Source organism: Taudactylus pleione, unplaced genomic scaffold (genome assembly GCF_031769625.1).
Source record: "Taudactylus pleione unplaced genomic scaffold, aTauple2 ptg000513l, whole genome shotgun sequence".
In the NCBI taxonomy this organism is placed as follows: domain Eukaryota; kingdom Metazoa; phylum Chordata; class Amphibia; order Anura; family Myobatrachidae; genus Taudactylus; species Taudactylus pleione.
Window position 1 is genome coordinate 3306080 of NW_028284915.1, and position 27766 is coordinate 3333845.

General features: G+C 43.2%; 1 protein-coding gene across 1 annotated transcript in view; it reads right to left on the reverse strand.

The window, feature by feature from the left end:
• The window catches only part of TLL1 (tolloid like 1), a 222353-nt gene that overhangs the window by 159576 nt on the left and 35011 nt on the right, over positions 1-27766 (reverse strand). The window contains exon 2 of the mRNA XM_088450294.1: positions 15346-15892. Within this exon, the coding sequence (XP_088306420.1) occupies positions 15346-15499 (154 nt within the window). The 5' untranslated portion in view covers positions 15500-15892. The remainder of the gene's footprint in view (positions 1-15345; positions 15893-27766) is intronic.

Genomic DNA, 27766 nt, shown 5'->3' on the forward strand with positions numbered 1-27766 from the left:
GCCAGTTTATGCAGGGACAGATTAATTGCCAGTTTATTTTGTGGGGGCCCAAATGAACCAATCATTTCAGCCACAGTCGTGTGACGGACCCTGGCGCTGAAATGATTGGTTTGTTAAAGTGTGCATGTCCTGTTTATACAAAATAAGGGTGGGTGGGAGGGCCCAAGGACAATTCCATCTTGCACCTGGGTGGGTGGGAGGGCCCAAGGACAATAAGGACAATTCATCTTGCACCTCTTTTTTTCTTTGCATTATGTACTGTTTGGGGCCTAGTTTTTCAAACTGCCATCCTGTCTGCCACTGCAGTGTTACTCCTAGATGGGCCACGTTGTTTGTGCCGCCCACTCGTGTCGCTTAGCATAGTCATCCAGCTACCTCGGTGCAACCTTTTGGAAATAAAAACACTACTGTGAGGTGTTCAGAATAGACTGGAAATGAGGGTTATTGAAGTTAATAATAGCATAGGAACCCACAAATTCTGTGATTTTAGCTGTTTTTATGCTTTTTTTTCAAAAAAATACACATCCAAAACAGAAAGCCCAGAACCCAAAACCCGTAAGGGTGGTTTTGGCAAAACCAATCCATATCCAAAACACGAAGAAAGATCCAGATCCAAAACCAAAACACGAAAAGTGGCCGGTGCACACCCCTACTGCTAACTTATTGGTGCTAGATACCATAGAACACCTTCAGAGGTCTTGTGGAGTCTATGGCCCTCATTCAGAGGCGTTCGCAAGAAGCGAGCGCTTGTTCTGAATGAGGGTGGCCGCTTCTATTTTTAAGTGCGGCCTCCTGGTCGCTTGCTAAGCTGTTGGTTACCACCCACAGCTTTAGCGACTGACTAGGTCGATAGTCGTGATGGCAGGTGTTCCTTAAGGAATGCCTCAGTTTGCGAAACCACCCCGCCTACAAAATGGGCCGAGCTGTCGATTAACATCGGCAGCGGCTGCATTGCGCGTGCATAGGCCCCGGAGCGAGAGAGAAATTCTCTCGCTCCGGAGCTCACTACAAAAGGGCCGGCTGTCACAATTCACACATTTGTGCCCCTTTATACACAATGCCCACAGTAGTAGTGCTCCTAATACACAATACCCACATTAGCAGTGGCCCTAATACAATGCCCACAGTAGCAGTGCCCACAGTAGTGGTAGTGCCCCTTATGCAGTGCCCCCAGTAGTGGTAGTGCCCATTATGCAGTGCCCACAGTGGTAATGCCCAACATGCAGTGCCCACAGTGGTAGAAGTGTCCCTTATGTAATGCCCACAGTGATAGCATCCCTTATTCAGTGTCCCCAGTAGTGGGCAGTGCCCCTAATTCAGTGCCCCCAGGAACGGTGCCCCCTGTAGAAGTAATGCCCCCAGTAGTAATGCCCTTTGTAGTAGTGCCAATAGTAGTTCCCCCAATAGTAATGCCCACAAGTAAATGCTCCCAGTAGTAGTGCCCACAATAGTAATGCCCCCAAGTAAATGCCCCAATAGTAATGCCCCCAGAAGTTATGCCCCAATATGAAGCCGCTTACACCCCCCCCCCCCAAAAAAAAGACAATACTTATCTTAAGCCCCGCTCCAGGGTCCGCTGGCTGCTCAGCTGAATGATGGGAGAGACACCATGACTCATGACCATCTGGTGCTGCGGGGAGGGAGTCAGGTGCCTGCTGGTAACAAAATCTCAGCGGACGTCCGGCAAATGGAGCCTCCCTGCTCCGGACTGAGGTGGGTCGGAGGAGGTGGAACTGGTTTGGTCTCCGAATAGAAGTAACGGAACACAGTTCGGCCCCGTTCCGGTCTACTTTAACCCCTGGGATGCACTATCACCAATTATGCGGTCAAACCCAGACAATGCAGTTTTCGGAGGTTTTATTGCATTTCTCATATGCACCAAACTTTGGAAAGCAAAGCTTTCTGCAGCTTGGACTCACTGGGCATTGCCATCTGGGCTTCTTTTCACATTGTGACCTGAGAGGGATCCAATTGAATCTCTACGAGCACCCTCCACGGTGTGCGCATCATACAACACATATGCAGAGGGACTTCTGGGGCATACACCTGGAAATCCTCCTATCGAAAGGACGGCTCATATCTGGAGAGCTGTCCTTTGCGAGTTTACTTCAGGCTTCCTGCTGTTAATGCCGGCATGCATGCGATGAGTGGTGGGATGCAATTCATGCAAAATGCAATGCTTGATGCATCCCTCCCCAAGTGACTATTGTGTTCAGCTAGTGCCTGAATGCATCTCAAGTTTAGCATACAATGAAACCTGTAGGCATGTACAGTACTTTATATGAAGGGTTCATCCAACCTATATGTGTACTGTATATCAAAATTCAAATTTGGGGATGTTTTGTATTTTTTATTTTTTTTTAAGTAGGCCATTTGCTGCTAAGTAGGCCATTTGCTGCTATCCTGGCCAGATGAAGTTGGGTTCACTTCTGTCTCTTCTCCCACAAATATTTCACTTGATTTAATTTGTCAATTTATCAGCAAACTAGTACAGACAGCATTATTGGCAGCAATACTTCTGTAGATCTGATATTTCGGGAAACAAGTTTAAATAATATGAATGTATACATAGGGCCAGAACAGCGATGCAAGACAGTGGTGAAAGGTCCAGGACAGCATTGACAGTACAAGAACAGAGGTGACAGGGACAGTAGAGGAATTGACAGAACAAAGACAGAGGTGACAGGGACAAGGACAGAGGTGACAGGGTTAACAGGGCCAAGACAGAGGTGACAGGGGCAGGGCACAGTCCTGACTTCAGCTCTGGTGGAAGGAGGAAGTTGGCAGCCGAACTCAATATTATATATATATATATATATATATATATATATATATATATATATATATATATACACACACACACACTGTACTGTAGCTGATGCGGTAACCTGTCCCACCAGCCCCACTCCATACTTGCTGACTTTTAATTAACCTTTTCCGTGAGCAGCCTGGTCATTTCGGCTTTGGGGGGCGGGGCCAGTCTATAGCTGTCATTAGGCCCCGACTAATTAGACCCTCAATTCGCATCATTTAGCTCCACCCCCTGCATACAGTCTCGCAAATTTGTCCTAAAATCTCCACATCCTGCCCATTTCACTAGGAAGTGGGCGGGATGTGGGAGATATGCCTACTCTTTCGGGAGTGTGGGGGGGTTACCCAAAAAAATTGGAAGCCTCCCGTGAGAGTAGGCATGTATGCCCCACTCACAGCTTGTTCCTAAACAGAGTGAGAGGGCATGTCTGAGCCTTTTAAAGTCCTCCAGCGAGCACACACACTCAGCCAAGCAGCACACCATGCAGCAGCCTCACCATAATCAGCATCTTCCTGGCGCTCCTGCTCCCTCCTATTCTGTCCGCGGCTCCTCTCAGGCAGTCTCTGAGCCTCAGCAGTGCGCCGGGTGTGACATCATGATAAATAAACTTTATTGCAGCGGATAGCAGAGATTACTACAGACAGCCAGGGCTCCTCCAAACTGCCAATGCTGCCTGATCGGAGCCAAGCTCAGATCAAACCAGCCGGCCCCGCAACATCGAGGGGCTGCCCGGCGGCAAGCCACAGGAGTCCGGCCCAGCGGGAACTCTCCCGAATTCCCGGTGGCCCAATCCACCCCTGCTGCTGTGTGTCATACATGTATAAGCGACACTACTATGTGGTGTAATGCAAATCAAGGGTGAATCAAGATTGTGCTACTGTGTGGCGTAATTTGAATTGGGAATACTATTGTGTGACCAGACCCCTTCTTTTAAGACTATTTCTTTCCAGCACGCGCCATCCATTTTTTAAGAAAAAAAAAAACCTGCTTTGCAGGGGAGGGGTGGAAGTTCGACCACTTCTCTAGGACCACTTTAAGCACTGGTGCATCCCACCCCTAGTGTGTATGTGTGTGTGCATGTGATAGGGAAATAGGGAATATAGATTGTAAGCTCAACTGGGGCAGGGACTGAGGTGTATGGCCAAATATTCTATGTAAAGCGCTGAGGAATATGTGTGCGCTATATAAATAACTGGTAATAATTAATAAATAAATGCTCCAGTTAAATTATTTTGCAATACACAAACATTTATAAAAGGCCACATTCTGAGCCTGAAGAGGTCACCACTGAAGCAATCGGAAATCCATGCAAACATCTGCCTGAACGACCCCTAACCTGAGTTGTAACTAGTGGTGTGCCAGCGGTGCTGCCACACAAATTGCAGGGCTCTGTGGGCTGCACTATGGCTACACCACAGCCCTTGTTTCTGGCTAGCATGGAATTGCACCCTGCAGCCACTATTGCTAAGGCAGTGACGCCTGGCCAGGGCCAGGTTAGCAATGGGGTGGGTGGAGCTATAGCTTCAGGCACTCCCATTGAATATAGGCCCACATACACTGACTGTGATAGAGACAGGAAAAATACTTTATTTTTTTTCCTGTCACCACCAGCCCAGCTAACTCTTCCTCCTGGCCACCCATAGCCAAGTTTAGCCCTTTCCCACCCCCCCCCCTCCCCCGACCGGTGGACTGGCTGGCCTAAGCCCCGCCCCGACCGTCCTGCTCTAAAGATGTGTCCACCATCCTGTCACCTAGCTCAGGAATCAGGAGGGAAGGAAGCCCAGCAGGTCCAGATTAACTTCCCACAGGTCAGTATAATGTCTGGCCCCCGAATATGAGATATACATACATATACACACACACACTTAATAAAATGTCCAAAGACAATGTCACATTTCAATGTCCATGTAAGGACTAAATTGATTAAAATCCAACTGTATGGATAGGAAGTTCAGTCCATAATGTAGATGTTTTTTTCTATAGAGAGTGACAATCTTGTAGCCTTCACTTCTCAAAGGAAGCCGCTGGAATTGTAATTTTTCTAAAACAGAAGCCTTCACCAAATAGACACCCAAAAATGGCCAATTGGCCAAACATTAGTTGGTATCCAGAATTCTTATAACAAGAAATGTATTAAAAAATTCTTAATACAAAATATTAAAATTAGCTTACAGTGGTTACATAGTATTCAGACATCCTGTGTCATAACATGGAGAATGGATTCACTTCTAAAAGAAGTTTGATCTTAATGGCAGATCTTTAGAATTTAATGTATGACACCATCAAAACCAATACCCAACGCGTTTCGTCAGTTAGGACTTCAGGGGTAAATATCTTAAAATCTAAAAATTATGATAATTATAATATTAGTGTTTTGGTGTCATATCTATAACCTTAATTTGGTGAGGGTTTACGAAAAACAAAAAAAATTATATACCCAGATTCTGAGTATATCCCAATCTAGGGAGATTCAGATCGACTTTCAGATGGACAATTCACAGGAAAAATGTCTTTATAAATCCTAAAAACATAATGCACTTTATATCTATACCCTTAATTGGTAAGATATTATAACCAATAGGTGCCAATTTAAATACAGATTTCCATTAGTGCCTCATTAATTTATAGGCATTAGGTTTCAAATAATGGCTTAAGTGGAAAATATATTAATACAAGTTACATACCTAAATGATGCTGAATCACAAATTCAGAGGATTCTGCAGAGAATTCATTGGACCTAAAAATCCTATATACCATAAACATTGTTTCAATATTCATAAAAATGCCCATAGATATATTGAACTTATAAATCAGTGTTCAATACAATAAATATATTGATTTTATAGTTGGTCATTTCCAATCTAAGTATTCCATAAACATAATTAACAGATTTATAAACTACATGTTATAAAACATACTTGTGAAGTGTCAGTTATAAGACACCGTTGAAAAATTCCATATACATAGAACAAGTTTTACAGCAAAGAAAATCAATACTCCACCTGGCTGCGCAACAAGAGGTAATAAACAGCTGCCACGCTTATACAAAGGGGTAAACACCAGCTCCACCCAGTCATAGCATAGGTCAAAATTCTGTATCGTAAATGGCGCTAATTATTACCTGGATGAATACTTAAATGAATTAAAAAACACATCTATTTCAAGGTGCATTCATTCAAGGTAAACTAATTTGTATTCCACTAATTAAAACATACAAATTGGCGAACATAAACATATAAAAAAAAAGAAGAATTGTGCATATATAATGGTGGATACCATCAAAGGCAAGATTTTAAGGAGAGACCATATAGTCCATGTTTTTCTCACCAAATAAAGGTGTTGCGGTGGGCTAGCTTAATTCAAAGCAATGAGGTCCCGATCCTTCCAGCTCAGCACCACTGCAAAAAGTTTGGTCAGACCATATAGAAAGTCCTCCTGCAGTTTATCCTCTGTGGTCCCAGCACGGACATCCTGATGCTGGGACCACAGACAAGACAGCATTCCTGAAAAAAAGTTATTTAAAAGATGTGGTGCCTGGTTCATACAAAATTAATATATGCACTCACTTTTTTGGGGGGGAAAAAAAACAAAGAGCCAGCACTCACATTTAGTAGATTTATTGTGAAGGTCACATATGAAAAATACAGCAACCAATAGTCAGCAGCAGCAGCCCGCCCGACAACCGTTTCAACCAAATGCTAAATGGTTTTCCTCAGGGGCTAATGGTGCACAGTGTCACTGCTTGTATTTATCCTAAAAAAGTGCTCCAAACAATCCCAATCATTGCCCATTCTGAGGTATGTCGGCCGGGGGAAGTCAGTATGGGAAATGATTGAGATAGTTTGGAGCCGCGGTTCACATGCATGCCCGTGAATCACGTGGGCGCGTGCCTGAGCCGCAAATTAGATATTTCTGTCAGCGCTGGCATGGAGGACACACTATCTGTCTCTGTGACAGACTCACTACCAATGTCCTCCATGGCTGGCAGTTTTAAGGGAAAAAGAGCAAGACCCTTTCCCCTTTACTTCCTCCTCTTCAGAGGATATTAACACTATAAAGAAAAAAAAAACTTTTCCTGTCAGAAGTTTTGACACTTCTGATTCTTCTGACTCAGAGGTAGAAGAATCAAGTCACCTCCCTGTTCAGGGAACTCACCAACCCATAAGAAAACAAGTACAAAGAATAATAAAAGAAAGTTTAGCCATAGCAGACAACACGATACAGGTTGAGTCTCCCATATCCAAAATGCTTGGGACCAGGTGTATTTTGGATATGAGAATATTCCGTATTTTTAATAATTACATGCCATAATGAGATACCTTGGGAATGGGACCCAAATCTATGTATTATATACACCTTATACACACAGCCCGAAGGTAATTTTAAACAATATTTTTAATAATTTTGTGCATCAAAAAAAGTTTGTGTACATACATGAAATTAATTTAGGTTTCATCTACACCTTATACACACAGCCTGAAGGTTCTTTTATACAATATTTTTAATAATTTTCTTCTTTAAACAAAGTTTGTGTACATTGAACCATCAGAAAGCAAAGGTTTCACTTTCTCAGTCATGCTAAAAATATTCTGTATTTTGGAATATTCCGTATTTCGGAATATTTGGATATGGGAGACTCAACCTGTACTGCTCAGAGCAAGCACAACACCTCTGCCCGCAGCTGGCTAGAAACCTCTGTCCGTAACCGGCAACACAAAGGTACCCGCTGTCAGCAGGTGGGGTCACCTGACAGACAGTCGCACATTTCCTGTAGGGACCATGGCCACTCTTCTTCTGTAGACTGGGAATCAGAGGAAATTACCAGAAATTCTGCCTCATCCCAATGTGGGGAATATAGCGAGATTCAGATTGCCAGGGTGGCTTTAGCAGGAAGAACACCTCCAACTAAATTATATGCCACACACAGGGCCTTAAGAAGTAACTCTGAGGTCCAGAAATTTGCCTCAGTTGGCATTTAGAACAACACTCATTATAGAAGACGAGTTAGTGTTACGATCCTACATGGGTTTACTAGATGTACCCGCACTATTCACTCCATAGTAGGAGAAAAGAGGCACAATGATTCCACAGACCATACTATGAGAAAAATTCAATATAAAATAGCGGACACAGCTGGCCCACTGTGCTTTGTGCTAGATAAAGCAGAGAGAGAAGGGGAGTCCAGCGTCTCTCTGGAATCTCTGGTGGCGTCCAAGCTTGCTCTTCTTAAGGCCATTAGCAGAGCAACACTCATAATAGGCCAGACCTTCAACTATATCACCTACACCCGCAGGTCCAGATGGCTTAGTGGTGCAGGACTCACAGATCTAGTGCCCAAATCATTCAAATTCCCTAACCTTACCGACGCGGACCTCTTCAGCCCTTAGTTCATAAGCTGCATACACACACAACGATTTTTTTAATGAACGATTTGAGTAAACGATTTTTTCCCTTGAAAAAATTTACTAAAATTGTTTACTAAAGTTGTTCATTTACTAAATGTCATGAACGATTTTTATGAACTACAAACGATTTTTGCATATTCCCTTAATAAAAATCGTTGAGTTGACAAGTCTGACTGAACGACAAACTACAAAAGACAAACTACAAACGTGAACGCGCATGAACAATAATCGTTCATCGTTTGACTCAGAAAGTGAACGATTTTTGCCATCAATTATCGTTAAACGATATCGTTTAACGATAATCATTAAAAAAATCGTTGTGTGTGTATGCAGCTATAGACATAAGGTGAGAAAATCCTTTGCAGATCTCAAAAAAGGTAAACAAGCCCTTCAAGAGACCCTTTCTTCAAGGGGGTCGGACTTTGCAAGCCACAGGTTCTACTAGAGGCTTCCAAGGCACAAGAAGAGCCCAGAGAGGATGCTTCCTGCACAGATCCAATGATGCCCCAAGAGGATCATATTAAAACACTTGGAACAGTGCCAAGAGGGGCTGCAACTATGGTAAGTTCACCCACTCTCTCTTTCCTCCACAAAACTACCAAACAATCCTATCTAGAGTGGCAAAAGATTACCACAGATAGGTGGTTGCTGAAAATTATCCAATCAGGGTTAAACCTCCCTCTAATTCATTTTCCACACCAAGCGGGTCATATTCCTTGTTCAAGGAACTGCAGCCATCAGCTAGACAAGGTACTGACTACAGCCCTCCAACAAGGAAAAATAGAATTGGCAGACCAGTCCTCAAAAGGCTGGATCAGCCACTTATTTCTTTTAATAAAGCAAGACAGCTCCATAGAACCGGTATTAAACGTAAAGCTTTGAACCAATATTTGAAACCAAAACACTTTCGCATGTAAGGTATCCCAGATATTCCTTACCTCCTCACAACGGACTGCTTCTGCATAAAGATAGACCTGAAAGAAGCTTTCCATTCCATATCAGTTCATCCGAATCCCAGGAGTCTCCTTTTTTGGAGAGACCCCTTATTTCAATGGACAGTTATGGTGTTTGGTCTCTAGTCCGCTCCCTACACCTTTATATGGGTCATGAAAGCCGTAGTTTCTCACTTGTGTCAGCAGAGTATCCAATGCATCGTTTACCTAGACGACATACTACTGGTACACTCAGACCATGACACCCTTCTGAAACACAGAGACTCGACCCTTTCCCTGCTAACAGACCTGGGATTCATAATAAACACTGAAAAGTCAGTTCTAACCCCGACCCGAAACATAACATTCCTTGGTTTCAATCTAGGTACCCATTCTTTCTTCCTGGCAGTCCTTCTTGAAAAATGGCTAGATACGAAAGAATATATACAAAAAAACTTGCAGAAATGCAGACTAGCCCTCCACTCCTTAGCAAGGATTATTGGGAAGATGATTGCAATGTCCCCCGGTTTCCGACATGTGCCTCTGTCCTGCAGAGAGCTACAAACACTCCTAAGATCTCTGCCTCATGCCCACTATTCCTGGACAGACACTATTTTTCTCTCCAGAAGAGTAAGAACAGAACTGTTCATGTGGAACAGTCTCCCCGTACCTCCTCCTTGCCCACTACTAGACCCAACACCCCATATGACAATTACTACAGATGCGTCACTATACAGGTTGGGAAGGCTTCTCTCAAGAGAAAGCAGTAAGGGGCACCTGGTCACCTGAAGAATCCAGTCTGTTAATAAATGTACTAGAATTATACGCAGCAAAACTGGCTCTAATAGCCCTAGTTCCCAAGCACACGAGAAGAGTCTGTATCCAACTATGCCTGGACAATACGACCGCAACGTCATACGTAAACAGAGTGGGGGAGCACTAAGTTACTATCCCTATGCAAAGAAGCATTAGATTGGGCAGTCCAAAGGGACACAATCTTAATTGCAACCTACATCCCAGGAGAGCTCAGCAAACTTGCAGACTCACTGTCCAAAGAAAGAATCTCCCTAGGATCTGCAGCATTGGGAAACCAGGTGTTCCTAAAAATACTCCAAACCTTTGGGAGCCTATAGATAGACCTATTCGCCAGCCCCATGAATGCTCAAGCTCCACGTTTCGTGTCCAGAATATGGATGAAAGGGGTATGGAGAATGGATGTGATGTTATTCCCTTGGACAGACCTGTCTTGCCCCTGTGCCTTACCTCCCCTTGAAAGTCCTACAGAAAATCAGGGAGGAACAAGTACCCAGTATGGACATCCAGGGTATGGTTTCCTCTGATCAGCCAATTACGCAAAGAACCCAAGATTCCCCAGGGGTTATCCAAGGACTGCTTCCAGGGAACCCCAGACATTCAGGAAACACTTCCCCAGTGCATGAGGATGGCAATATTACTAGGTTGCTAACAGATCCATCCCTAGCATCCCCCACAAAAGCCCTAATCAATGCATTCTTAAGACCCTGAATTAGAGCCAAGTATGCAGCAATAATTAAAGAATTTGATCCCTGGTGGTCCCACGGGTCCTTATCCAACCAATCCTCTCTACTACATTTAGCCTTAGACTTCTTAGCCTCTAAATATCAAATCAGGCCTAGCATCGGCCACTATAAAGTGATGTGGTTCTACCTTAGCCATCATGATCCCAAACCTAACAGATAATAAACTTTACCTTCGTCTGTTAAGGGGTATTTACCTCTCTAGGCCTATACAACCTAAGTACTCCCATACCTGGGACATCAAACCCTTTCTTTCTGTCCTAGCCTCTTGGGAGACAGAAAACAACATTACTCTGTTATCCTGCAAGTTGGCATCCTTGCTAGCTCTAGCTATAGCAGCCAGAGAGGCTGAACTGACCCTCATACATACCTCAGACCCAGGGCCGTAGCTAGGGTAGTGCGGCAGGTGCCATCGCACAGGGCACCACAGGTCAGGGGCACTGTTTGGGCCTGTCAAATTTCTGTTTATTATTATTCTTGCTTGTAGCTTCCTCTTATTTCATCCCCAGCTTCTCCTGTCTCTTACCTGGCCCTTCCCCATGAAGCCATTCTCCTTTTTTGGGTGCATTATGTCCTTTAGAAAAATGAGGGGGGCGCCAATGCTCTTTCTGGCACAGGGCACCAAAAAGTCTAGTTACAGCTTTGCTCAGACCTATGGTTATCACAGATTTCTATGGGGTACCATATCATTCTTAGAGGTCATACAAAAATGTCCTCGTTCAAGAGCCCAATAGTAGAATTTGACTTAATACATGATACTTCAGAACCCAACTAATGCGTAGCTTCATGCTCATCATCTTACTTGGCCCGGACAGTGCCAATAAGACAGTAACACACAGCTATTCATCACTTGCAGAAAACCATTTTGCCCAGCCAGATCCTCTACTATTCGAGGATGGATTGTGACATACATGAGAGAAGCTGAGATAGACACTGACCACTTTTAAAGCCATTCCTTAAGGGGAGCAGCAGCAACAAGAGCAGCAGCTAAAAGCATATCCCTACAGTCGATAATGCTAGCAGCAAGGTGGGCCTCAGCCTGGACCTTTGCAAAACACTATTGGAGACCAACCAATCTACAAAAGATCGAGTTTCCCAGAGCACCACCAGGTATGTGGTAGTCTGCCCACCTGCTGTTGCTAGGAATCTATGACCTGCAAACTGGATTTGTTCTAGGGAACAGGATTGCCACCTAGCAACAGCTCCCACCCTATGCTCCCTTTCTTACTCTCTCCTTCGCTAGGTCTGTTGTTTCCTCTGGAGACCCTTGCTTGACTGCTATTAACCTTACCTTTTTCATCCCTTTAGGTGCAGCAAGGGACCAAAAGAAGCCTCAAGAAGCCACCATTAAGGAATAGAAGTAACCAGATACCCATGACCAGATTCCACCGTACAAACAGTTTCTCCTTCCAGAAAGTCATCAGTTACAGTTCAATAAAAATTGTTCTAGTTATGAAGCATTTATGGTTTAATCCTTTTTTCTTTTCAAACAAAGGTGCAAGGCTTATCAGGTGTAAAAGGTTTACCTTTTCTCACACTATTACACTCTGGGGATTGGATTGCCACCAGTGAGCTTCCGAAAAATCTAATTTGCGGCTCAGGCATGCGCCCACGTGACCGCAGGTGTGCAGTGACATCAGCGTGAACGTGACCCGCGGGGAAACAAGCCGCGCTGTATACAGGCAGAGGAAGTAAAAATTATTTCACTTTCTCTGCCCTTCTGCTCCACGGGAGCTTTCTCTCCTCCCTGAGCTCGCCTTTCCGGGAAGCTTGCTGCCTAACCCACCTACTGTTGCTAGGTGGCAATCCTGTTCCCTAGACCAAATCCAGTTTGCAGGTCATAGATTCCTGCAAACTAGTGTTTGAATGCAATTGTAATTCGCAATGAGAATTTGCTGTGAATTCGCCTCACGGGGCCAAACTTGCACCTAATTTAATTCTGTCATTTATGTTTCTATCTAGTAGTCACTATAAGGTTTACATGAAAATAATTTCTGTTGTGTGTTCTTACACATACTAAGCCCCAGTGCAGTGTCATCTACCTATCGTCAGCAAATTCCAAAGGTATTTCTGTACTGCACATTTCTGGCGACTATCAGAGGTCACTTCCATAATATTATACAAGATAGGGAAGATTTGCCTAGACATTAATACAGACTATTAATTTTCCAGGACTTAAAACACAGAGGGGTTAATAGTGCTACATGCCACCAGCCTTGTGCAGATGATGCACTAGTGATGCCCAGCTATATTGCTGTGCTCATGGGAATTATAAAACAGCAGAGCTTTGAATTTATGGCAAGTGCATCATACAAATGTATCTGATAACTATTATAACAAGGCAGAAGGGTGCTCCACATAAGCTACAGAAGAGAAAGAAAGGAGGTGGTGGGTGAAAATAGAATGATAGAAATTATTTCTCTGCTGCTTTATGAACAGTGAGGACCTAGAAGACACATGCCTATATATAGTATATGAAGCCCTTTGTGTACATAGAGCACATTACTAGAATTGGGACCAATGCAGGCATGAAGATAGGGATTGAACATGCCATTATTCATTTTAGGGAAAACAAATGTTGCAGTCACAGAACACAGACCTACTGAAACTACTATTTACTGACAGTTTCTGCTAATTCACACTGCTGGTGGCAATACAGTACAGCAGTTGAGGGGGGAATAGATGAATGAGATATATTACTAATCATTCTATCCAGCCATCTGATTTCTAGTTTACAGCATTAGAATATGGAAGTAAATTACTAAACTAACATTTCTCATTGATGTGAAAACTTCCGTGTTAAAAATTAAATCAACATTTATTGGGGGATTTTAATTACGTATTTTTAAAGTTGGGAATACGAATCCTTATAGCAACACAATGATTCTATATGTCCAGCACCTAGCCAGACATACATTCTAGTCATTCCCCATTTTGTATATACTGGCTGGATGCAGTGTGCCCAATACAGTAAATTGGACAATCCTCGCACCATTGAACCTGGAAATTTGATATTAAGCCTCTGCCAGCCATGTAAGAATCGTACATTTATTCTTGTAGTTCTCAAAGCACCCATTTTCTCTACAACATTATATAATAACTGCATCCCATTATTTAGCCTGTTTGTCCATCTTATTGTTTACCAACACTAGAGCTGTAGAAGACTGAATTAAATTATCAAGTGTTGTAACATGAATTGTTCAGTTAAGCAGAGTTTAGGTTCATTGAAAAGTAAGTGTGGCAAAATAGCATAAATATATGAAATATATAATAGAGATATAATTTCCACTAATTAAATGCAGTAAGGAGAAAATGATGCAGGCTACTTAGCAATAATTCAGCCTTGGTGTAAATAGCAATAAGTTCCCTGCAGCCTTGTAAAATGTTTAAAAGAACAATATATGGAAAGGAAATGATTTGTGTGTGGGACTAAAATTTCGTCGATAAGTGATAACCTTATATTATGCTGGACCATTTATTTGACCTAGGGTTAAATATCTTCCTTTCAGGTTGTTTCTTCTGCCTATACTAGAAAAAGGAATTTTGTATCACGTTTGCAACACAGAGCACAAAAATCCCATTCTAGCTGAATCAAAGTAAAGCACACCATGCAATGCTCTAAAATGTTTAAATATTATTAACAACCACCACCACCACAAAAAAATAACATTGCATTGTATAGTATAGTTTTGGGATGGAAACCTGGGGATATATCACACCAGAAGCCCCTGAGTGTGGGGTATTAGCAGTGTCTGGCCAGTGCAGCACGTGTAGTACAGTGCCAAGGCCCCGGGCTGTGAGTAGCAGCAGTAACACAGGACAGACTGCAAGGCATCTGCAGCCTCTCAGATATGCATGAGGGGTAATAAAGCCTGGGAGAGGAAGGAGACAGCCCCTCCTCCTCTTGTTTAAAAGTTACACCCAACTCTCCTTCCTCCACCCTCTCAAGCCTGACACGTGAAGCCCGAGATAGGATGTGACATGTTAATAAACAAAAGGGAATTCTCTCAGTCAGCACAATATTAGGAGTAATACACAACATAGATAGAGCAATGTGATATGGCACAAGATCAAAGACAAGTGCACAAAAGCTGGGGTTCCCTAAGCGCCTCCTGCTGCCCGGTTACAATGTGACCAGCTCTTTATATTGTGCTCATCTGCATAGTGTAAAACGTGTATTACCAAGTTTCTAGCAAATTACCTTAAATCACTGGGAATGGGAATTTTGTCTTTGATGTCAGACAGGTCATATTATAGTTGTGCCTCAGGGGTACTCTCGTGTGTCAGGATCTGACATCCACACCTGTGTGAGTGCACAAGCAATATAAACACTTATCTATACGGGTTACAGAGCTTTACATGTGTCAGGCTCAGATTCATATGTGCAGTGCACATTTATAGATGCAATTTATATTTACAGTATATCCCATTAGTAACCCCAGCTGACTGTTTTACATGCCACAAGGATGAAATAACCACTGCTTCCATCTAGCCCTGAGCCAGACACACGTGAGCACATTAATGCTGTAAATCCCTTTGCTACAGAGCAGCATTGTAGTAAGCGGGAGATAGATTCTTATTGGGCTGGAAGGTGACTGGTAACAGCCCCCAATGAAACATTGTAACAAATAGTGACTTACCAGCTTTGCAGGGATCCTTGTAGTCTATGACCTCGGATTTTTCCTCCTCGTTGTCATAGTAAGGATAGTCGTAGTCAAGGCCATAACACAGACATAACTTTTCACACCAAGTCCACCCAGCCAGGAAGATGATGGCCCAGGAGAGCATTTTCATTGCCCTCTGCGGCAATGGGATGCTGCAGATCTGTGACAGGAGAGTACGAGCTGTATTGTGGGGGGAGATGGTTCCCTTAATTAAAATCGCCTTCCCTTTCTCATTAGATCTCAATGGTGTTCACATGCATAGAGCAAATGGGGAAAAGTTTGCTGCTCAGATTGCCAGAGGCATTAGCCTGTGGTTCTTGTTTGATGAGCTTTAATTATTTGATTGATGCTTTTCAGTACTGATAAGAAGACTCCCATAAGACACAGCAAGGGTTACCCTAGTGGAAGACAGGGCTCTGGGGCTGCTGCTGTTTCTCTGGCTCTCTCATCCACTTGCACTTTCTGCCACTACACAGCCCGGCTGCCAGCAAGACCTGATCTGTACAACAGTGCATCTGAGAAGCTAGAACAGGGCAAGGGGGACATGAAGAAGAGACAGTAAGTAAAAGTAAATACAGTAATAAACATATTTTCATTCATCTAGACACAGTATGACCCCAATGACAAAGAAATAGACATTGTTATGCAGTAAGCAGTCCATCCACTCTCCCATACCTTTCTGTGAACCCGCAGAAGTAATAAAAAAAAATGTAACATGCACAGAGCAATGATCAGCATCCTGCTTACTTATTCATACAATCAGGGTCAGGAACCGGGCTGCCTGTGATCAGGTCCCCTGATAGCCTTATAAGCACACACTCACACGCAGCACTCATTGAGAAATGGCCTGGCAATAAGAAATGTACACACCTAGACGTGGGGATCTCCTGGGGTTAGGAAGGATCTTCAGCCACAATCACTAGCTGCAGCCGACTCAGCAGCGTCCTGTGCCCCTGCTCCGGCTTAATGTACACTCACAGCTTTCATACTTTCCCCAGGGTTCATAAAAGGTCCATTGATTGATCACTAAATCCAAGCCAAGAGGTGGCTGAGAGTGACGGCAGGGAGCAAAAGGTTCTATGTGGAATAAGATGTAGCTCTTTCTAGTTTCTGCAGGTCTGGAGCCAGAGTGAATGTTTCAAAATCCTCTAAGAACCCTGATTCATCACAAATGTGCCTGTTCAATAACATAGCATGTAAAAAGAATTCCTTAGCAGGACGTAAGAATATAATATGTAAAAGTCAAAATCTTCTACAGAAACATCAGCTGAGATGGAATTGGAGCAGTGCTGTGCATGTAGGATACTTCTGCTAATCCCGGTGTAGTAATTACATTTGAAAAGTCGTAGCAAAGTAAGGTGAGATTTAGGAGAGCTCAGCCTCACGCCCCTCCTCTTCTCCTCCCCAGGCTGATGGGAGGGGAGACATCTTTCTAATCCTGCAAGGGTGTCACATTTAACACCAATGTTTTCTGAATCTGTATTTCTGCTCACTTCTCCTTTACCACTATCCCGAGGGCATGTTTCATTAGGTGGGCAAAATAACACCTCTATGTCTGCACTTTGACTCTTAGTCATGTAAAGATGCCATTCCTATATATATATATATATATATATATATATATATATATATATATATATATTTACCAGCCATAACATTAAAACCACTAACTGATGTTGTACAAAGCCACCTGTATAAGGGTGGAATATGTTAGGCAACAAGTGAACGCTTAGTTGAAGTTGTGTTGGAACTGAAGCAGGAAAAATTGCCAAGAATAATGATCTGAGCGACTTTGACTAGTGCCAAATTGTGTTGCCGACTGGGTCAGAGCATTTCCAAAATGGAAGGTATTGTGGGAGTGTTGCAGGTATGCCGTGGTTAGTTTCAAATGTGGTCCAAGGAAGGACATCTGGTGAACTGGCAACAGGTTCATGGGCATCCAAATCTCATTGATACATGTGGAGAGTGAAGGCTAGCCCATCTGGTTCAATCCTAGAGAACTCTACTGTAGCACAAATTCCTATGTTATGGCTGATGGGTGTCTATATACAGCCATCAGCCATAACATTAAAACCACCTCCCTAATATTGTGTAGGTCCCCCTCGTGCTGCCAGAACTGCTCCAACCCGTCGAGACATGAGCTTCACAAGACCTCTGAAGGTATCCTGTAGTATCAAGACGTTAGCAGCAGATCCTTTAAGTCCTGTAAATTGCAAGGTGTGGCCTCCATGGCCCCGACTTGTTTTTCCAGCACATCCCATAGATGTTCTATTGCATCAAGGTCATAGGGAATTTGGTGGTCAACTCCTTGAACTCTGCCGTGTTCCTTAAGGAGTATACTTGGTCTTCAACAATATTTAGGTAGGTGGTACGTGTCAAAGTAACATCCGGAACCCAGGGTTTCCAAGCAGAACATTGTTCAGAGCATCACACTTCCTCCGCCGACTTGCCTTCTTCCCATAGTGCATTCTGGTGCAATCTCTTTCCCAGGTAAATAACACAAATGCACCCAGCCATCTACATGATGTAAAAGAAAATTTTATTATTCAGACCAGACCATCTTCTTCCATTGCTCAATGGCCCAATCATGATGCTCATGTGCCCATTGTAGGTGCTTTCGACTATGGACAGGGAGCACTCTGATTGATCTGTGGCTAATCAGCCCAAAATGCAGCAAGCTGCAATGCACTGTGTGTTCTGACACCTTTCTATCATAGCAAGTATAAACGGTTTCAGCAATTTGTGCTTCAGTAGCTCTTCTGTGGGATAGGACCAGTCAGGCTAGCCTTCGCTCCCCATGCGCATAAATGAGCCTTGAGTGCCCATGACTCTGTTGCCGGTTCACCAGTTGTCCTTACTTGAACCACTTTTGGTAGGTACGATCTACCATATACTGAGAACATCCCATAAGACCTGCTGGCTCTGACCGAGTCATGTAGTCATTACAATTTTGTTCCTTGTCAAAGTCGCTCAATTGCCCATTTTTCCAGCTTCCAACACATCAACTTAAAGTACTGAGTATTAACTTGCTGCCTAATATATCCCACCCCTTGACAGGTGCCATTTTAATGAAAAAACAAATGATATTCACTTCACTGGTCAGTGGTTTTAATGTCATGGCTGAATGGTGTATGTACATGTTATGGCTGAATTGTGTGTGTATAATATATAGGCGCCACTCCTTTGTTACAGATTTATACTTGGAGAAGCAGATGCTAGCAGAGGTTTTTACCCTCAGTACTTACCTGATCAGGAAAAGAGCCTTCAGATACGATATTTATGAGTGTCTATCTGGTACGCATATATCCCAAGGTGACAATTAATACTGCACTATTAGGCGCTTGCGCTCTCCCCCACTTATTATATATTATAGTCTTGATGGGCGGCACACACATGATAACTTCACAATGACCGGTGCCCTCCATAAAACATCCCAAATTAGGATACCAAATGTAGATCACAGTATTCGGCGGCACTCGGATAAGAAAACACCTTGCAGCAGCTAAGTTATACCAACATTTCGATGCCTTTAATACATCGTCATCAGGGCCCTGATGACGATGTATTAAAGGCATTGAAACATTGGTATAACTTACCTGCTGCAAGGTGTTTTCTTACCCGAGTGCCGCCGAATACTGTGATCTATATATATATATATATATATATATATATATATATATCTCTATGGACACCAAGATTTTTATAGAAAATCTGTTTCGTTTTAAGCACCTGTAAAGAGCATGTTACTGTAGCCACTTCCATTATCCAGCATACATTAAAAAAAGACTGTTTCACATGTCTTGTTAGTGCAATTGGATCCAGTTAATGTAAGTGGTAAATGACAATGAGGGCACACTGTGCTTTCATCTAAATATTTGCAGAGATAACTTTGATGAACACATCTGACCTTGCAGAGATAAAGGTGGAGGTTAAGCAATGATCTTGAATCGTGTCGTTATTAAAGGAGAGCAGGGAACAAAAGGCATTGATTACAGCAGGGTCCGTCAATAACCAATTTTAATGCTGTCTTAACCTAAGTGACAATCAGTCATTATTAGAATATCCAGCAATAGGATTAGCTGGGGTTTGTGTGGTGTGCATTAGTGGTCTCTACTTGTCATTGATTACATTTTTCCAGCCCACTCTTCTAATCACTTGTTCATTAACAAGAAGTATAAAGTACCAAATAGAATGGGATATGTTGTAGGGCGTTAATATATTATGTAACAATTAAATTATATGTAATAAAATGTAAACTTTTAATCATGTTTAGTTAGAGAAATATATTGAAACATTTACAACCACAATAAAAGAATATTATCACTATGCTAATTTGTAAGCTGATGTAATTATTCATGAACCTCATTTTATAGATAAACTGTGACCTGTAACAAATCTGCACAACTGATAACGTGCAAAAAAAAAAAAAGTTGTGGACAGTGCATTAATATAGATGTGACAAAAGTGAGGAAAAATGGGTAAAAAATATACTCCTATATTGATGAGAGATGAAGTTTCACAATTGATATTTCTCTAGATAAGGCTATAAGGTTGCCATCATCTGGGGTTTTTGGTTGCACTTGTCATGCAGCAGCCAAGTACTAGTGCAAAAGTCCAGTGCCTCGGTACAAATATCCGCAGCTAATTTTATTCGTAACACAAAAATAAACAAAACATAAAAGTACGTTCTGACCTGTCCAGCTCAAACTGCACAGAATTATTTCCTCTCTGATAGTGGAGGGACCTAAAGTCCCTCTCTCAAAACAGAATCTTTACACAGCACACAGCACCTACTGTAATCGGTGTCTCTCAACACGCCTCTGACAGGTAGTGAGAGACTGACCATTCCGTTATCAGTCTCTCGCAGGTGGTTTGGCAATCAAGGCTGCTGATCAGTTTTACTATATTTGTGACCATAAAAAATATCACAAATAGAGACATACATGTTTTATAACAATTTAACTCAAAAAGTGGATTATAAAATGATGTGTTCCATAGCTCAACCATGGCTACTTGGCTTGCACCAAATTCATTGAAACTTAGAGACATTTGTCATTTTTTTGTGCCTTTTGTTGGAAACTAAAACATCCTTTGTTAAAAAAATAAATCTTCATTATGTATAATAAATTTCTTATTCTAAGGCCATATCTGCACTAACTTTTTTTTTCTGGCAGGATGGCCTACATAATTTTTCATACTCCTCTCAGCTTTCAACCACTTCTGCAAACCACGATAAAAAAATGTCAGTGTGAGCATTGCATTAAGGCAGGTGATTCAAAGGGCTGTTTCAGTGTCTGTGGTAAGGGTCAGCTAAATACTTTAGTTTGCTGACCGCAGCTTAAACCTGATGACAAATAAAATTTGTAATTCTCTATAAGTAAATACACGTCAAACCCTTGCAAGAGGCCTAGCCTGCAAGAAAATGCAGCACTTATAGCTGAAACAGCACAATGCGTACCCAGCACAATTCTTTGAATTGTCCTTTGTTGCAATGGTATATGTATCACATTAAACGAATATGAACAGAACAGCCTCATTATAAGTTTTAGAACTATGGGCCTCATTCAGACCCGGTCGCAAGCGCTGAGCGCTCGCAACCGGGTCGATGTTTGCCCACTGGGAATGCACACGTTGGAGCCAGCTCTGCCGTGCGCATGCGCGAGACCCTGCTAGCATCGGCCGCTCCGTCACTCCGGGTCTTGCACCAAAGGGGGCGAGCTGTCGATGTTGATTGACAACTCGCCCCGTTTGGAAGGCGGGCCGTGGGGGTGGCCGGCCGAACACCTCCAACGGAACGCCTCCGACGGAACGCTTGCCGTTTGGGGGCGGCCCCACTGACATCAGCAATGATGTCAGTGGGGAGCTTCCTGCTCGATCAGAGCAGGAAGCTCCCTGGGACTTGCGAGTGCCGAGACCCAACCTTAGGGTCTCGTCGCAAGCCCCGATGGTCGCGATGGTCCTGACCATCGTGACCATCACCATGGTCGGTCGCTAAGCTGTGGGTGGTAACCCACAGCTTAGCTAGCGATTAGGAGGCTGCACTTCAAGATGCAAGCGGCCGCCCTCAATCAGAGCGACCACTTGCATCTAACGACCGGGTCTGAATGAGACCCTGTGTTCCTTCATTATAATTTGTCCCACTTATTATGCACTGTATTGATTCAGGATACAATAAAGTATCCAGATAGAATGTTGACAGAATATCAACATCAGAATGTCAACATGGACATAATGTTGACATGGTTAAAATGTCAACATGTTCATATTGTCGAGATTTAACATGTCGACACCATAATGTTGACAATACATTTTTGTATTACTTTTAGGTGTAGGGTTAAGGTGAGGATTACGGTTAGGCTACAATATGTAAAAACTGTATGTCGACATTCTGGTGTCAACATGGTAAGTGTCAACATTTTAGCCATGCCGACATTTATGAATGTCGACATAGTGCTCGTTGACATAATGTCCCTTTTATCATTCTGACTCTTGATATTCAGATTCTGTCGACATTCATACTACAACCGTACAATATGTTGCCCTGACTCATCCTGAGCTTGAGGAGGTTCAGTGCCAGATTTTGAACCATGAATGGCACATTACTGAAGTAGCATGTAAATGCAGCAAATTGAAGAAAGAAATTGTTCAGATAATACACATTGTTGATTTTCAATGCATTTACTCTATAATGCGTTACATTTAGGTACATAATTTTACACACGTCTTGCAAAAATTCCATACACTTCTAAAGAAGTTAATAAAAACTGCAACTGAAAATGCATGTTAATGCATCATGAATTACAATATTAATGAACATGTTTACAAATTGCAGTAGAATATGTATCCGTATATTACAAAAAGCACCAAAATTCATAGATATGTTCTGACAAGGAGATTGGAAGATAATTACACATATAGGTCAATAGCGTTCATCTTCATTAGTAATCATCATGAGGATAATGATCCTACAGTATTTATTTTAATAGGATCATTGCTGCCATTGTGGTCAGGCAATGTTGAGCCAATTAGTCCAGTATTTCTTGTAATGTTGCAGCATATATGCCCAACCCATTAGTCCAATATCTCTCTGCATTTATTTAGTGAACAACCAAAGACACATTTTTCTATAAAAGGCAATTATTTTATGGCTTACATTAAGTATATGATTTGGTGTTGTAGTCTCATATGTACATTTGTAAAATGATTATATGCTAGATTTTTTTTTTAAAGCTATTATTTTGTTTACCCAAGAAAATCCTATTTTGTTTCATGATCAGTTGTGTCAACAATTAAGTGTATCTATCCCCATCCATTCTTACATAGTCTGTCAAGCCTGTGCATAATCTTTTCAGGCATCCCAATCTTATCACAGTAATTACATGTGTGCACAATGCAAGTAAGGTCATTGTTCCTGACGAAAATAGATTATTTGTAACTCATCAGGTGTGATATAAGAAAGAGATAATTTTGTTACCCTTACTAACAAGAGCAGTGGAAATCTTATTTCTGGGACCTTGGCATTTCTGACTATGGAGTTTTCTGAGCTGTTGTTATTGTTAGAGAAATGTAAAAAGAGAACAACAACACTTTCAGACAGGATTTGAACATAGGTCTTGGTTATGCTATTATTATTTTATTTCTAAGGCAATACAATGGATCTGATGAGTCACACAAAGGAAATAAGACCAATAAATTACATAAGTACACACGGGATGTAGTTTATATCCCAACTCAGGTGCTCAGATTGCCGGTGCGGTAACCACGACATCAGTCAAAATCCCGTTACCAGCATACCGACTGCCGGCACCCCAACGGTAAGTAGTGGGTTTAAAGAGAGGGTTAGAGTTGGGGGTTAGGGTTAGGCACTAGGAGGAGGGTTAGGCAGTAGGGGGGAGGGTTAGGGTCAGGCTGCGGGCAGGGGGGGAGGGTAAGGTTTAGGCTGCTGGTAGGGAGGTTAGGTGCAGGGGTAGGGTTAGGATGCTTACCTACAGGTGTCGGTATCCTAACCCTGTCGGGATGCCAGCGTCAGGATTGTGACCGCCGGGATTCCGAGCACCTGCATCCCATACCCAACCATTACAAGCTAATATAAATAATTTCATGACTTTACATAATCACAGACTTTGAGTATTGAAAGCTTACAATCTATAAGAGATACTGGTAGACACAGTAGAGAGAGGGGGCAGAGTAGGAGAGTAGGGGATTGCAGTGATTTTAGGGTTTGGATCAGGAATGATAGGGTAGAATGAAAAATTGATTATTAAGGGCACATTTGAAGGCTGGTAGGCTGGATGAAAGTCTATTTGAATAATTGAGCAGGTGATGTTATTACAGAGGTTGGCAACATCCCAGGAAAAATCCTGAAGATGAGAAAGGGAAGTGGTGATCAGTGAAGATACAGAGCAGCAGCCATTTAACATGGGTGATGGCAGTGGAGAAGACATAAGGTAAGAGAATGGGGAAGAAAGGTAAATTTGGGTATCTTCAGTAGAGAGGTGTTATTATAGGCCAGATAAACTGATTGGGTCTCCAAAGGAAGAGGAGGGAGAAGAGAAGGGGGCCAAGTATATATCCTTGAGGGAAATTAAATGTAGGTGGAGATGTGTAGAAACAGAAGGAGGTGATTTAAAAGAGCTGAATCATAGAGCTTAATTGGGGGAGGGTTTCCAGAAGGAGTTGATGGTCAACAGTGTGAATATGGCTGTTAAGTCAAGAAGTACCAGGCTAGAGGTTTGGTCTTTGAATTTGGCCATTAGGAGGTTATCTGTGGGGCAGGTGGTGTAGTTAAGAGACCAAATGCTGGATTGGAGTAGGTATAGGTAGGAGAGAGGAGGTGTATGGGAGAAAATAAAAGGGGCAGGGGTAAAGGGAGGGTTTCTAAAGGAGGGTGAAGACCAAGGCAAGTGTTTAGTATGATAGGATGGTGCCAGAGGAGAGTGATAGGATTATCACTTTACAAAAGGAAATCAGACATCAGGAGGGAAGGACTAGAGGAGGTGGGAGGACACAGATGTCACTACCAGATACAAGAAGGAAATAGGACAATGTTGAAAATCCTGGTTGGGAGAGAGGTGAGAGGGTAGTGTAGCCTGAAGGAATATGATGTCAAAGGTGGATGGAATCAATGCTGGGAGGTACTGTGGGTGGCAAAGTCAAGCATACTAAGGGAGGAGAGAGGGGAAAGGGAGGTCAAAAAAGAAATTGAAAGTAACAACAATGTTTGGAGTACTGGGAAGAGATAAGGACTTAAAGCATGACTACTTAATGAGTGGAAGTGTTGAGCAAATAGGAAGATAGAATTAATTTGAAGTGAAGTAAATTGGCAATAGAACATAAATTAATCCCTAGGCACTCGAAGCAAGATTACTTTTGGAGGAGGCAGGTCAGACTGATGTGCCAAGGTTGGGGAGGGGATCTTCATAGATTGATGGTGGTAGCTGGGGTAGCAGAGTAAAGGGAGGTGGTGAGGGCATGGTCATAGAGGGAGAAAGATTGGTCAGGGCAAGAAAGTTTGAAAATGGAGAGAAGGGAGTCAATGTTCCACATAGTAATAGTTATCTTAGGGCTAGTGTGATAATACATTGGTGAGAGAATGAGAAAAGATGTGGTTAAGGGAGTGTCCATCAATGAGGGAGTTGACTGAGAGTGGCGGAACAAGGTGGATAGGGAGAGACATTTGTAAATAACTAGGGGTGAGCGGGTTCGGATTTCTGAAATCCGAACCCCCCCGAGCCCCCCCGATCCGAGTCCAATCCGAGTCAGGCTCGACTTTTCCCGCCTGACTCGGATCTGAAATCGAGGCAAAACGTCATCATCCCGCCTTCCGAGTCTCGCGGGTTTTGGATCCTATATAAGGTACCCGCGTCGGCGCCATTTTCTCACTCGGCTGTGGACAGTGAAGAGGGAGGGTGGGAGTTAGGGCTGTGTAGTGTAGTGTAGTGTAGTGTAGTGTAGTGTAGTGTAGTGCTGCTGTTGTCCACTACTTCAAAGTCCATAGGGGCTGGCTGTGTTGTGCTGTGCTGCTGTTGTTAATAGAGGCTGTGTCCACTACTTCAAAGTCCATAGGGGCTGGCTGGACTGTGTTGTGCAGTCAGTTCTCCATAGGGGCTGTGTCCACTCCAAAGTCCTGTGCAGTGTCCCAGTCCTAAAGGAGTGCTGTAGTGTTGTCCAGGGGGTGCTCTGTCCATCAGGGGTGCTCCCCCCAAGTGCTAAAAAAATAATATATTTTTTGTGTTTGTGAATTGTGTGCGCAGTAGCCGCACGTGCATCAACAAAGTAGTGCCAAGCGTGCGCCTGTGTCATAAGTAAAGGGCCGGCTGGCTTGACCGTTAAAGGGTGCTGTAACCCCCGAAAGTACACTCCAGTCCAAACCAAAAAAAAATTATTTTCTGTGTTTGTGAATTGTGTGCGCAGTAGCCGCACGTGCATCAACAAAGTAGTGCCAAGCGTGCGCCTGTGTCATAAGTAAAGGGCCGGCTGGCTTGACCGTTAAGGGTGCTGTAACCCCCGAAAGTACACTCCAGTCCAAACCAAAAAAAAAAATATTTTCTGTGTTTGTGAATTGTGTGCGCAGTAGCCGCACGTGCATCAACAAAGTAGTGCCAAGCGTGCGCCTGTGTCATAAGTAAAGGGCCGACTGGCTTGACCGTTAAGGGTGCTGTAACCCCCGAAAGTACACTCCAGTCCAAACCAAAAAAAAAATTATTTTCTGTGTTTGTGAATTGTGTGCGCAGTAGCCGCACGTGCATCAACAAAGTAGTGCCAAGCGTGCACCTGTGTCATAAGTAAAGGGCCGGCTGGCTTGACCGTTAAGGGTGCTGTAACCCCCGAAAGTACACTCCAGTCCAAACCAAAAAAAAAATTATTTTCTGTGTTTGTGAATTGTGTGCGCAGTAGCCGCACGTGCATCAACAAAGTAGTGCCAAGCGTGCGCCTGTGTCATAAGTAAAGGGCCGGCTGGCTTGACCGTTAAGGGTGCTGTAACCCCCGAAAGTACACTCCAGTCCAAACCAAAAAAAAATTATTTTCTGTGTTTGTGAATTGTGTGCGCAGTAGCCGCACGTGCATCAACAAAGTAGTGCCAAGCGTGCGCCTGTGTCATAAGTAAAGGGCCGGCTGGCTTGACCGTTAAGGGTGCTGTAACCCCCGAAAGTACACTCCAGTCCAAACCAAAAAAAAATTATTTTCTGTGTTTGTGAATTGTGTGCGCAGTAGCCGCACGTGCATCAACAAAGTAGTGCCAAGCGTGCGCCTGTGTCATAAGTAAAGGGCCGGCTGGCTTGACCGTTAAGGGTGCTGTAACCCCCGAAAGTACACTCCAGTCCAAACCAAAAAAAAATTATTTTCTGTGTTTGTGAATTGTGTGCGCAGTAGCCGCACGTGCATCAACAAAGTAGTGCCAAGCGTGCGCCTGTGTCATAAGTAAAGGGCCGGCTGGCTTGACCGTTAAAGGGTGCTGTAACCCACAAAGTACACTCTAGTCCAAACCCCCAAAAAAATTATTTTCTGTGTTTAGCCGCACGTATATATCAAATCGATATAACATAAATGGAGGACCAAACTTTCTCCGATAAAAATAAAATAGAGAAAGATCAAGAACCACTTCCTCCTAGTGCTGAAGCTGCTGCCACTAGTCATGACATAGACGATAACATGCCATCAACGTCGTCTGCCAAGGCCGATGCCCAATGTCATAGTAGAGGGCACATACAATCCCAAATGGCAAAGTTCAGGAAAATGACCTTGAAAAAGACATTTAAATCAGCTGAAGAGAAACGTAAACTTGCCAATATGCCATTTACGACACGGAGTGGCAAGGAACGGCTAAGGTCGATCCCTAGTATGTTCATGACTAGTGGTTCAGCTTCACATGACGATGGAAGCCCTCCTCCCACTAAAAAAATCAAGAGTTAAGCTGGCAAAAGCACAGCGAAGAACTGTGCTTTCTAAGAAGATATCACAAATCCCCAAGGAGAGTCCAAGTGTGGTGGTGGTTGCGATGCCTGACCTTCCCAGCACTGGACGGGAAGAGGTGGCTCTTTCCACCATTTGCACGCCCCCTGCAAGTGCTGAAAGGAGCACCCACAGTCCACTTGCTGATATGCAAATTGAAGATGTCACTGTTGAAGTACAACAGGATGAGGATACTGGTGTAGCTGGCGCTGAGGAGGAAGTTGGCGAGGAGGATTCTGATGGTGATGTGGTTTGTTTAAATCAGGCTCCGGGGGAGACAGTTGTTGTCCGTGGGATGAAAAAGCCCATCACGGTCATGCCTGGGCAGAAGACCAAACATTCCACCTCTTTGGTCTGGCAATATTTCTATCCAAATCCGGACAACAACTGTCTTGCCATATGTACCATATGTAAAGGTGAAATAAGTAGGGGTAGGGACGTCAAC